We start from the raw sequence: 14458 nt of genomic DNA, 5'->3' as shown, positions 1-14458 counted from the left end.
TTGAATCCTACTCAGAATACCACAGACAAGGTTTAGACCTTCCGGATTCTCTTGAATGCAGTCATCAATTCTAGCTTATACCACGAAGATTCCGATTAAGGGATCCAAGAGATATCCACCCAATCTAAGGTAGAACGGAGGTGATTGACAGTCACACGTTCATAGGTGAGAATGATGATGAGTGTCACGGATCATCACATTCATCAAGTTGAAGAACAAGTGATATCTTAAAACAAGAACAAGCTGAATTGAATAGAAGAACAATAGTAATTGCATTAATACTCGAGGTACAGTAGAGCTTCACACCTTAATCTATGGTGTGTAGAAACTCCACCGTTGAAAATACATAAGAACAAGGTCTAGGCATGGCCGAGAGGCCAGCCTCCCAATGATCTAAGAACTAGACGTCCAAAGATGATCAAAAGATCTAAAAATGGTCCAAAGATCCAAAGATGAAAATACAATAGTAAAAGGTCCTATTTATAAAGAACTAGTAGCCTAAGGTTTACAGAAATGAGTAAATGACAGAAAAATCCACTTCCGGGCCCACTTGGTGTGTGCTTGGACTGAGCATTGAAGCATTTTCGTGTAGAGACTTCTCTTGGAGTTAAACGCCAGCTTTTGTGCCAGTTTGGGCGTTTAACTCCCATTCTTGAGCCAGTTCCGGCGTTTAACGCCGGGCAGTTTTGAGCTGATTTGGAACGCCGGTTTGGGCCATCAAATCTCGAGCAAAGTATGGACTATTTTACATTTCTGGAAAGCCCAGTATGCCTAATTTCCAACGCCGTTGAGAGCGCGCCAATTGGGCTTCTGTAGCTCCAGAAAATCCGCTTTGAGTGCAGGGAGGTCAGAATCCAACAGCATCTGCAGTCCTTTTCAGTCTCTGAATCAGATTTTTGCTCAAGTCCCTCAATTTCTGCCAGAAAATACCTGAAATAACAAAAAAACACACAAACTCATAGTAAAGTCCAGAAAAGTGAATTTTAACTAAAAACTAATAAAAATATACTAAAAACTAACTAGAACATACTAAAAACATACTAAAAATAATACCAAAAAGCGTATAAATTATCCGCTCATCATAGCTCCACCTCATCGAAGCCAAAATAGATATATCCCATCAGCAATTAAGAAGATTATGTTTGATAAATAAATAAATAAGTAGTGAATATTGTTAAGAAAAAATTTACCAAGTATGAATGCTAATTTGACTACAAATTGTAAGACTTTAGAAAAAAGTCTTATCTTTGTACTAAGTAATAACTATGTTCAACTGATAATTATTATATGTTGCCTTAGATATTTATTCTTTTTTCCCATTCTATGCCAAATTAAGTTGAATAGAAACAGTAGACACTTTAGATAATAACGATCATTAATAAAAATAATCTCCAATTGTTTCTATAAATTACAAACTAAGTGTCTCACATAATACACTATTATGGTGTTACTTAGTCACGTGAACTCGGTCTGGCACCATGGAGGCATTTAGTACGGCTATGACCCTCGCCTTCACAGAGCCTACAACATCGTGGACCTCGTATTGATCGTGTGTCTATCTCATTCAAGAAACGAGTTTGTTTGGGATGGCCTTTAGTGATTCTCTTAAGATTTGGATTAGGTATCATACTTGGTCCTCCATACACAGGCCATGTTGTTGGATTGCCCAACGGCCTAAACCTCACTCTATATGCCTTTCGAATCTCATCCATCCGATACATCTCGTTTACATATACTTGCCATTCAAGACGTTAGTTTTCACAATAGGCAAAGACATGACGACTTGAAAATGATCTACTTGAAATTCACCACAATCACAGTGTCTACGACGTAGGTCGACTGCATACTCAACCCCATTGGGCATCTCTCGCACCTCAAATACCTCATTTTGTCAATTAAACCAACTCACCATAATGTTTCCATTTGTGATCAAATTTGCCTAAATCTTTTCAGTAACTGCCTCGGAGAATAAGTGTTCGGCTCTAACGCGAGACTCAGCTTCATCTCTCTTCTTTATGAATAGCTCATTCAATCTGTAAAAAGTCGCCTTTACAAGTGTTGTAATAGGAAGATTGTGTGCCCCCTTCAACACTCCATTGATACACTTGACTAAGTTTGTTATCATATGATCCCATCGATGTCCACCATCATACGCCAAGGCATACTGCTGGTGAGGAATTCGATCCAGCCACCGAGTGTAAGTCTCACACCGAGCACGCAACTGCTGGTATCGCATTTCATATTCATTCTTTGTCTTAGAATAACATGTGAAAAAAGATTTACCATAAACACACATTAATTAGCTCATCTAGAAAGTGATTCATGTGATCCATATAATATTAAATAGAACACTACAGTTGATTACCTATATTCACTAAGAGCTTTTTCATGAACAGTGCCCTGAACTTCCTTAAAGGTTGGAAGCTATGTGCCTAATGTAAAATATGTGTATCGTCTTTGGAGGCTCCCATGCTCCGTTACAACGAGCAACGACTAAGCTAATAGAGTTGTATCGATCAGGGATAAGGCCCACTCCATCCCTTGTTACTACATGTGTTCGCAAATGGCAAAGAAAAAAGAACCATGCATCTGACGTCTCACCCTCGACAACGGTAAAGGCAATAGGCACAATATTGTTGTTGCTATCTTGTGAAACTGCAACCAACAATGCTCCTTTATAGTTTTCACACAAGTGTGTGGTATCTACTTCTACAATCGGCTTGCATGTCTGAATGCTCTAATGCATGCGTAGAAGCTCCAGAAAACTCGATTTAGAACACTGACATCTTAAGCCAACCCATCCTCACGGTAACTGTTGCGGGATTTAGAATACCCACAACTGAACCGGCAAGTGCTCCAAGTCGTCCAAGTAATACCTCAGGTAAATGAGGGTCAATCCCACGAGGACTAAGGAACTGAGCAACCATGGTCAACTGATTGGCTTAGTCAGGCGAATAGAAACGTTTGGTTTTGTGGGTTTTAATTACTCAAAGCTAAACAGATTGTATGTCACGTATCCAGATTAGTTCAAGTAATTAGCAATTTAGGAGGAATTTACTTTCAAGCTGTGTTCAGGTGAGAGACCTCTCCCAAGGGTCACAAGAACACATCTAGAATAAGAGTCATACTCTCGTTCCACCCAAATTAATAAAATGAAGAACGAAAGTAATCCTTGAAACTGAACCAATACATTAATTAAAATAGAAAAATAATAGTCTTAATCCATAGAAATAAACAAAGCTCCTAACCTTAACCAAGGAGGTTTAGTGACTCATGATTTACAAAGAAAACAAGGGTTCTGAAAAGTGTGAAAGTGCGGAAGAGAGAAGATCACTGAAGGGTGAATCTTTTCCCTTTTATACTAACCTAATTTAATTTGAAACTAAAATAAAATATTAAATTCTAAATCTAAAAGATTTTGTTTGTAAATAAAAATAACAAAAATAAAAGATAAGATAACAATTAAAAGCTAAATCCCACTAAAGATGCTCCCTTGGGTGAGGTTGACCCGCACTTCTGGCGTTCAATGTCGGAATTGGCAGTGGCTTAGGCACTGGTTTTGCCATCCTAGGCGCTAAACGCCAGGCTCGGCGTTTAGCGCCCTTCAAGGCAGTGATTCCAGAAAAAAAGTATGAACTATTATATATCATTGAAAAGCTCTGAAAGTTAGCTTTCCAACACCACTGAACCGCATCAATTGGACCTCTGTAGCTTAAGTTATGCTCGTTAGAGTGCAAAGAGTTAGGGTTAACAACATCCACTGTCTTCCTTCTTTTTTTGCACAAAACTCTGCAAAATGGATCCGAATTTCGCTTGAAATAATTAAAATACCAAAACAACTCAACGTAGCATCCAAGAAGGATTTTAACACTAAAATATAATTAAACTTACTAAATTCTAACTAAATTTAACTAGAAAATAAGCAGAAAATGGGTATAAGATGCTCACGCATCAGTAACAAGATAATGTTTCATACTCGACAGCTGTTGATGGCTCTTTCTTAACCATTACTTCAAACCATATGGGCAATGCTTCATAAAAGGCTTCCCAACTACCAAAAATTTTTTCCACTACCTTCTACTTAGCCAACCATGCCTTCCGGTAGCTAATCGTATAGTTGAACTTTGATTGGACATCTGCGATCACAGATCGCACCTTTATAGATAGGTCAGCCTCTACCAATTGCCTAATCGCTTCTGCAATCATGTTTGAGTCCAACTTTGAATGGTCCTGAGAAATAGTAGTTCTAGTACAGGTATGGCTACCGTTGTATCGTCTAATCTCCCAATAATTTTTTCTTCGCATCATTATTACCCGGATAATCCAATCACAGCTGGCCCATATTGCACACATTTTACTGCCTTTATCATAGTCTCTTTAGAAATAAATTGCATTTTAATGACAAATTCACCATCTCCGACCATAGGTGGATCTGCAATAACACCGTAAAACATATTTACACAGTGCAAATCTTAATCCATAAATTTAACATTTAACTTACTAATTAAAATATAATGTCACAACTACACACCTGCATTCGCATACTCTAAAAACTCTGGTTCATTCATCACATCGAGATCCAAAACACGTATGAAAGATGGCTCTCTGAATGGATGCTCACTTGCTAGTGCATTAGCCACGTCCTCCATATCTGACTCAACGGTGCAGTCCGCTTGTTCCTTATCTGCATTGGGATCAATGAAATTGTAATTGCCTTCATATTCCCCTTCGCTTTCACTTTTATAACTTCGCCAATCAAAACCCAGACCAGGTTCTTCGACAGTATTAGGTAAATGTTCGAACTCCACATACAACCCAAGGACACACACTTGTGATTGAGTTTTATAGTAGATTGAAAACATCTCTTGTAGACTTGACAAACCCACTGAATACTAATATAGGTTATCTATATAAAATACTTGTCACACCTTCAGCTATTTCTGATAAAATTTTATCATTATGATAAATTTTTAAATTAATATTACTATTATTTTTTATTAAGAAAATCAAAATTATTTTTTAATAGATAAAACAAATAATTTAAATATTATAATAATAAAAAGAAATAAAATATTCAACTGAGATGAATAACAAAAATAAATAACCACATAGAGAGAACCAAGAAAAGAGAAGCAAGAAGAGGAATAAAATAGTAGAAGCAATAGGAAAAAATATGGACATTTGCAGGAGATTACATTCACAAACTCTTTATATAGAGAGAAAATGCATAAATCGTTACTACCATTTACAAATTAAAAAATGTTCAAATTCTGAAAAATGAAATCAATATTACCAATTTTATTTGTCAGATATTCCAAGCAAATTGTGGCCCTCATTTTCTTATAATGAAAAATTTTGTTATTTTTTTAAATCAGTAGTCACAACTTTATGTATTTCTTTTGTAACTTGCTCAAATCGTCACTCATGATTTATTCTAAATTCATCCAATCCCATATTGATCATTACACCAAATTTTTATAATATGTTCGTAAAAAAAAGATTTTACAATAAGTCAATAACCAAAAAAATTAGCCTAATAGTGATCTCCTGTAATTTTTTTATTACTCAAAACTAACCATGATTCACCAAAAGTGATAAATAAAGAATGGACCATAGTTATGAACCTAACTCAGCTCGTCGGATTAATACAACATTGGACTCAAGAACAAATCTAAAAATTTTAATATAGAAGAGTCAAATTTTAGATAATTTTTTAATTATATTTTATATTTTTTAATTACTTAAAAAAATTTGAAAACAAATCATAAATTATTAATTATTTGAAAGGTATAATATCCTTATAAAATATAAGATACAAATATTAAAATAAAATGATAGATGAAATTAAATAAGTTAAGATGAAAAAATAAAGTAAATTTTTTTAAGAATGTAAATTTAGAAAAAAAATTAGCCAAAAAAAAATATAGTACACAATGTGTTTATTAGAACATAATTTTGTAAGTCATTATTAATATTCTATATAATAATATAAATATTAAATATGTTAATATTAAAAGAACAAACAAAATTTTTTAAAAATAGATATAGAGACGAGTATACAAAATCTAATTTAAAAAGTACAAAGATTATTGGGTATATGAAATTAAATTAGTTAAGTGAAAAATATTAATAAGCTAAATAATTGAGACATAAATTCATTATTACATAATAAAAAATAATACATATAAGACTACTAAATTATGTAATATTTTTTATTTCTTTAAACACAAATCTTATATATAGATATAGTTCTTTAAAATTTGGGGCAGAGGTTATTACTCACCCCTTTGCATCCGTTCCTTACATCCGTTCCTGATTGGATTATTAGTTTAATAAGTAGATCATGAGTTGAATTAGTTGATTCGATCTATGTTACAGAATCAACAACATGTGTATTGATTTTCTTAAGCTTTAATATTAATTTGGATAAGCTTTTGTTACCTTCTTATTATTTATAGATGATCTATTAGGCTGGGTTTGTTTTTTAGAATTAGAATTGAGATTGAAAACTGAAACGAAGTATTGTGTTTAGTAATTAAAGATTAGAATTAAAATTTTAATTTGGAGACGAAATTTTTTGTCCTTCCAATATTTTTAAAAAGTAGAAACATAAAAAAGAAAAAATTGAAATCTTTTGGGACAAAGACTACTGAAACTTTTATAATATTTTTTTTTAAAAATATTCTCATTTAACTTTCGAAATTCTAAATTTATTCCTCAATTTTCATATTTATCTTAAACAAAATATATTATTGAGATATAACTCTATTCAATATATTTTATACCAAATCACTTAATTCAGCTTCTGTCTCTCAATTTTTTTTTACAATCTCTGTTTCTCAAATCACAGTCTTTCTTCTAAATATAACTATTTATTAGTCTTTTTACTTTCTACCATAAAATCACGTCAGCTTAAGTGGCTAATTCAAATTAAGTTACTCACACTCACTTTTATTGTGATACATTGGTCAGTTTGGTCAGTAACCACACAAGAAGCATTAGCAATAGAAGAGGGAAATCAAATGCCATCCTTATGTCCTACTGCTTTCTCAACACCAACACAATGAAAATCTAACTTATCCCAAAAATTCTTCAAATTATTAAACACAGTATAAGTCCTAAAGAAAAAGAAGAAAGATGATTTATATATTCTCACCAAAATTTTGCAATATACACGGGCTAATTTGTTAGATGCACCCTTCACATTTCAGGCTATGATATTGAAACTATCCATAAAAAACAACAAAAAGGGAGCTCCAATAACAAATCCGATACTCAACATGATGTCCCTGTTTTCGACGATCCCGCCTTTAACGGACTCTCAAATTGCAACGTAATTTTTTCCATCGAAACTTGTGCCACACCCACTGCCAATGCTCCATCCTTGTCTGTCGGTGAATTCTGCAAAGAGTTTAAGTGAGGACGCTTCCGCACAGTGCTATTTGTTGTCTTACCTTGCTGCTGTTGATGTACATTATGACGGGTCCCCGAAGAAGCCACACTAACCAGTTTTTAATATTGATACCCTTGCTTAATTTTACTTTGGATCTAATAGCATGTGTTTTACGTCGATGATTAGGCCTTGTCCAAGTATTGGTAGTCTTATTAGGAGTCTTTTTGCTTTTAGTTGGATCTGATGGGTGCTAGGAGAAGGCTTTTGACCCATTTTATACTTTTCTTTTCTAATCACTTGAGTCCAACCTTCCAAATCTTCATGTTGTGTATGGTCTACATGAACAACATGCAAATCACTCTCCACCAAATTCGGGACAGCAACAATTACGATCTCACCTCTAAGATTCTTGGCAAAATGAAAACTTGCCGTTTTCACATGCACCGAATTTTTTGAATTTGAACTTTCTGGCTGCTTTGCTACATTGCTGACCACCTTGGCATTAGTTCTTCCTCCCGCGTTGCTATCAGTCTTTCACACCTTCATATCATGACCAAACTTGAGATATGAGCCACAAATACAAATAAGGTGAAGACTTTCATATTCAACCTCATATTTAATACCTTCAAGAAGAATCTTTGTAGTTACTGACAATCCTAAATCTATCTGATCACAGCACAAGCATATCGTCCTCTTTCAACTAATTTTGTTGCCAAATCAACCTTGACGGGGATGTCAACTACAACCGCAGCACGGAGCATTGCATCTTTTTTATAGCACCAAATTGGTAATCCAGAAATTCTAATCCACACTAAAGTTGTTCTAAAACAGTTTTTACTTGATCCGAATTCTTGATCCAAAGACTTCACTGCCACATAATTTCCCTCGATCATACATGGACTTCCTAAGAGAACCTTTTCTTACTCCTCAGCGACATCAAACTTCACAAGAAAATAGTCAAACCCCACATCCAACAGATCAAAACCTCACTTAATCCGCCATACCGTTCAGAGTTTATGAGACAATCTAGTGTAACTATAATGTTTACCTAACACCTTAATCACTGTAGCATTCTTATAAGGTTCTGCTAAACAATTCTTAACTTCTTGGGTAAATATTACACTCGATAGCAAGAGAACTCCTTAGTTCCCAAAAACTACTGCAATGTTATTTCCTAACAAAGTTTTAAAATAGAGTAGTGCTAGGGAGCTAATGGCCTAAACGTACAATGTGTACAATGGGCTAAATCTTTGGTTTAAAAAGCTAATTTTAGGTTCACAAAGGTTCAAACTCTTGACCTTCCGGATCTGAAACTCTAATACCATGTCTTGAAACCATTCATCCCAAAAACGTAACCTAATAAGACAATGTAACACTAATAATCATATCTCTAATACTTTCTAAACCTTCATTGTTCGCTTAGGTCATTGGCTCCCTATACTTTCTCCCCAAAATATGATCCTCATTTTTTCCCGCAAGATCTCTCTTCCGCTCACTCATTTTTTATCTTTAAAATTGTATATAATATGGAGTACGTACTCCCACTAAACCCTAATTTATTTGGAGTCTTAGATTAAGTTAAAATAATGATATTTCTATTTTTTTTAATCAATCATAAAAAATACTTGACCCTAAAATAATTTTATTGAATAAAAATGTTTCATTTTTATTTAATCAAAATTACAATATACATAATTTTTGAAATATTAAATAATTAAATCAAATATTTTTTTGCATGTGAGAATAAATCAATAAGATTTTATATAATTTTTTTTATTTTAAAACTGTATTGTATACTGTTCTAAAATTAAATTCCAAATATTAAATTATATTAGTAGATAAATAGAGATAAGATTTTTTGGTTGGAAATCTGAAAATTAAGCCAACCAAAACCACAAGTTATACTACAGGAACAATCACCATCCTTAAGCAGCAAACAGGTCTCACTGTGGCCCCCATATATTACCACCAGATAAGCATGCAGATAAGCTTCAACCTTATCTCTACCGTCAGATGGATATCCTTCAAAATCTAACCGTCACTAATTTCCACTCCTAGATTATCCTAGATCACTTTCTCCATCAAATACAACTCCAAAATCTCTCTGTAGAAGATACACTTCATTCCTCCCTTCAGAACACACTCTGTCCCTAGTTCCAGGTCCAACGCTTCTCATAACAACAAGCTTGCATAAACATATAACCATGTCTTCAATTGCAATGACAACTGTTGCATCTTCCTTTATTGGAACACGTTTACCAGAGTTATATGCCAATTCAGGTAGAGTACAAGCCCGATTTGGCTTTGGATCTAAGAAAAGTAGCCCGGCCAAAAAAGGTTCTAGACAACCCACTTCAGATAGGCCGCTCTGGTACCCTGGTGCAAAGGCACCAGAATATCTAGATGGTAGTCTCGTAGGTGATTATGGGTTCGATCCGTTTGGCCTAGGAAAGCCAGCAGAGTACCTCCAATTTGACTTGGACTCACTTGATCAGAACTTAGCAAAGAACGTTGCAGGTGACGTGATTGGGACGAGGACAGAAGTGGCAGACGTGAAGGCAACGCCATTTCAACCGTACAGTGAGGTTTTTGGACTACAGAGGTTCAGAGAGTGTGAGCTCATACATGGAAGATGGGCTATGTTGGCCACTCTTGGTGCTCTCACAGTAGAATGGCTCACCGGTATTACATGGCAGGATGCTGGCAAGGTATGTTTATATTAATTATTTACTTTTTGAATATATATATAAATTTTGCTAATCTGTTATTCCTGTTAAATATACTATCAAAAAAGTTTTAATATTATTTATAGTGAAAATATATTTTTTATAGGCAGGATGCTGGCAAGGTATGTTTATATTAATTATTTACTTTTTGAATATATATATAAATTTTGCTAATCTGTTATTCCTGTTAAATATACTATCAAAAAAGTTTTAATATTATTTATAGTGAAAATATATTTTTTATAGTATATTTAATCTATATCTTTAAGACACAGATGGTAATATATATATATATAATTGAAATCAATAATTATACATGTATTTGTACTCTCAGTTATATAATATGTATTTGTACTCTGTATTCATATATCCTTGTGAAATGGACTTGTTAGGTCATTATTTAGATTATATGAGATGTTTTTCATACATGTAAATGTGTTTAACTTTTTATGATATAAACTTTTTATTATGCTAGTGTAGCATACATGTTTATTTTTTTAATTTTAATTTTATATTTTATTTGAAAATTGTTAATGATTATCTTTTGTAACAATATTTAATGAAAAAGAATAGTTAATTTGAAATTTAACCTAAGACATATACAATGGCGAAGCCTTTTATTTATTTTAAGAACTAATACTTTATAAATTAAATATTGGAAATTTGGAATTCAAATTGAATTGATCATGTCCTATGGTATTACAAGATGACTAATCAATAAATTTAGATACTTACATCTAAAACTAGATCTAAGGTAAGGAAGAAAATAATAAAGAAACATGGTATCTAGTTCATAATACATGGAAGTAACTTTTTCACGTGTGTTCTAAACAATTATTTAAATTACAATTTTGAATCCTTTTCTCTCTCCTTTTTTTTTTTTTCTTTAATTACAAATTAATCGGAGTTGCTTGACTTTCAGGTGGAGCTAATAGAAGGGTCACAATACCTAGGTCAACCACTTCCATTCTCGCTGACCACATTGATTTGGATTGAAGTTCTAGTGATTGGATACATAGAGTTCCAGAGGAATGCAGAGCTTGACCCAGAGAAGAGGCTTTACCCAGGTGGTAAGTTCTTTGACCCATTGGGCCTTGCTGAAGACCCAGAGAAGAAGGCCACACTTCAATTGGCTGAGATCAAACATGCTCGCCTTGCTATGGTTGCCTTTTTGGGCTTTGCTGTCCAGGCTGCTGTAACTGGGAAAGGCCCACTTAACAATTGGGCTACTCATTTGAGTGACCCACTCCACACTACCATCATTGACGCCTTCTCTTCCTCTTCTTGAGCCTTTGTAAATCATCATCCTCATGGTCATTAATATAATATTGTGTATTTGTAAAACTCGTATTATGACTTTGGGTTGTAAACATTTTACTTAGCTATATTAGTGCTTGGGGAAACGGTGAGTGAGAATTGGAGGGCTAAGCTATGTTTCTCTTAGATGTTAGTATGATCTTATTATATACATAAGTTTAATTAAGCACAAAATAAGGGCAAAAGAGTTCAGCAAAATATGAAAGATAAAGTTGAGATATTCATAAATGATTAAATGTTATGGTAACTGGTAGAAAGTATGATAGAGACCGTGAGAAGAAAATTCCGGAAGTAGAAGAGATTAGTTCTCAGCGGAGAATAAATTAGGAATAATGCAATGTTAAACAAAGATTTTCGTTAAGCTGTGCACATTGGCTGATTGGCAGAAGCATTGGAAGTTTGTAATGAAGATATATAAGGTAATTAAGAAGCCTTGCAGTTCTCTTGGTTTGACACATTCAACCCTAATTTTCACATGTCTCTAACTCTTCTAACTTAGATGTCGAATAGGGTCCATCATCCACACGTCGAATAGGGCCCACCGTCAACGCAGGTGTTCGTCTTCACCACCTAACCTTAAATCCATCAACTTAATTAGGTACTTTCTGTATAAAAGGTAACCTTTTCTCTAATATGTCCAATAACATATTTAATGGATGACTTATACGTTAATTAAGTTAGCAATGCCTATACTAGCTGATGGGGTCCAAATCAAATATATTTTAGATTAATGTTAACAATGATTTTTTTATTGGAATCTCCCAGACTAATTCAAAATATTATAATTACAAGTATAGCAAACTATAAACAATGATGTATAGAATCTTTCATCTTGCAATGCCTCTTAGGCAAGCCACCTCCACTAAGAGATTGGGCACCTCCTAAGTAAGGCACCTTCCAAGATCTCATAAATAAGGCATCTCACAAAGCCTCTTGGGTAAGGAACCTTTGTTAAAAAGGCTAGGCACTTCTCACAAGTTAAGGACATTCCCTAGTGTAAGTTGGGCGCCTTACCGTTGGAAGGCCAAACACTGAGAAACCGAGTCGTGAAATTAAGACTTGCATTGAAGCAGTAGTAGTAGATAGAGCAAGCTGAGAGCGCTACATGTTGTCAAAGATAGACTTAGTAAAATTATACTGGAGAATTCATTTGAATTTCGGATGCACCATTTCAACATACATCATTTTTATGTAAATTATGGTTAATGACCTTGTGACCCTAAGCGTACGTATAAGACCAAATAAAATGAATGAAGATATAAGGCACACCCGTCCAGTTTTTATTTTTAGACAAACATTAAAATTACCAATAATGTATCCTTTGTGGAATCTATGTATAGTATCATATATTTCAAGCAATATATATAATAGAAGATATAACATTATTATATTACTTGTTTCCACTAAGACTTGAGTGAAGTCAGAGGAAAACAAGAGAAACAAAACCCCTCAGTTGTGTTTTATATATATATTGTGCTCTTAGTATTTTGATACATTTAATCCACCTCCTCAAGTCCAAAAAAATAATAATAATAATAATAATCCACCTCCTAAACTTGCCTCCCAACTATTGTTAAAGATCGAACTCATACTTGCACACCAAGCATACCCAATTGATAGGCTCAAACATCATGAGCATCTCTGAAGAACGCAAAATGGACTACGGCGTTTTGCATTAAAGTTAGTACTCGAACCTACCTACTATGCCTTACTTAACTTAACTCTGTTCTTCTGTTTTGTTTTACTCATCGTTATATTATTACTATGAAAAAATATGAGGAGCCAATGAAATATTTATACAATGTGTACAATGGAGATTTATGGAGTATTAGAGATATAATTATTAGTGTTACATTTTCCAATCAGTTGAAGTTTTTGGGATGAGTGGTATCATAACATGGTATTAAAAATCCATTGTCTCCCTAGCGGGATCCGCTATGCTATTCCATCTTTATTCAGGTATGATATTATCATCTTATTATTCCTTAATCCATTTTTGCTTTCATGGTTGTTATACATACATACATCTTTGTTTAAGGATGAACTTATTTTATAGAAGCATTGAGTTAAAACAAATTAAATCCATACAGTGGTTTCGAGATTCACGACTTCAACTATTTTAATTTATTATATTCAAAAAATTTTATACTGATATTCGAAATCCAGTTTAGATACTATATTGGTCCAATCTCTTTATCATTTTTGACATTGAATTAACTAATAGAATGTTAAGTTAACTCTAACATGTCATGCTAGATACAAGCTAAATGATGTCGTTTCGTTTTGACGTTTAAACATGTAAAAATAAAATCGTTTTGAAGAATAAAAAAAGATAAAATAATTTGTACATCATATAAATTTTTCTTTATCTTCTCGTTTTTGTCTTATTTAAACACTAAAACGAAATAATGTCGTTTAGTCCTGTGTTTAGCGTGATAAGTTAGAGTCACCTTAACACTTCGTTTGCAGACTAAATACTAGTAAGAGTCTAAGGATCAATTAGTAGTAAGAACTAAATTTCGAGAATCAATATAATAAATTTTAAATTTAAAAGACAAACTATATAAGCCATTAATTTAAGAAACCACTTTAAGAATTTAATCGAAAAAATAACTTAAAACTAAAATAAACTAAACTTAATAAAATAAAAGAGTAAAACAGTAAATAAAGTAGATTTGCTGCTACTCTTCAATCTTTCTTCTCTAATGTTTTCTAGACAGTTTGAATAGACCACAAAGCCCAAACAAACGATGGTTCTATAGTGAAATATAACAACCAGCATAATAGAATACAGTAGGAAAAATATATAGAAAATGAGATATATAATGTTATTAATTATATCAAAATAATTCAAAAGGCCTATTTATACTCAAATTACGGCAACAAAAATCAATTTTAGTAGCAAATTTTTAGTGACAATAATATAATAATTATTATATATCTTATTTAATTTTTATTTTTGATTATTAATTATATATTTATCGTTATTATTACTTTTTATAATGATAATTATATACTTTTG

The 14458-nt window shown here is 33.1% G+C and overlaps 1 protein-coding gene across 1 annotated transcript; it reads left to right on the top strand.

Moving 5' to 3' along the window:
- Positions 1-9503: 9503 nt before the first annotated feature.
- LOC107475169 (chlorophyll a-b binding protein CP29.2, chloroplastic) lies at positions 9504-11547 on the top strand. Its single transcript, XM_016094790.3, has 2 exons — positions 9504-10101; positions 11042-11547. The coding sequence occupies exons 1-2, from the start codon at positions 9598-9600 to the stop codon at positions 11405-11407; spliced, it is 870 nt and encodes a 289-aa protein (XP_015950276.1). The 5' UTR covers positions 9504-9597; the 3' UTR covers positions 11408-11547.
- The last annotated feature ends 2911 nt before the right edge of the window (positions 11548-14458 follow it).

This window comes from Arachis duranensis, chromosome 2 (genome assembly GCF_000817695.3).
Source record: "Arachis duranensis cultivar V14167 chromosome 2, aradu.V14167.gnm2.J7QH, whole genome shotgun sequence".
NCBI lineage: Eukaryota > Viridiplantae > Streptophyta > Magnoliopsida > Fabales > Fabaceae > Arachis > Arachis duranensis.
The sequence above is the reverse complement of the archived record's forward strand: the minus strand, read 5'-3'. Positions and strand labels throughout refer to the sequence as shown.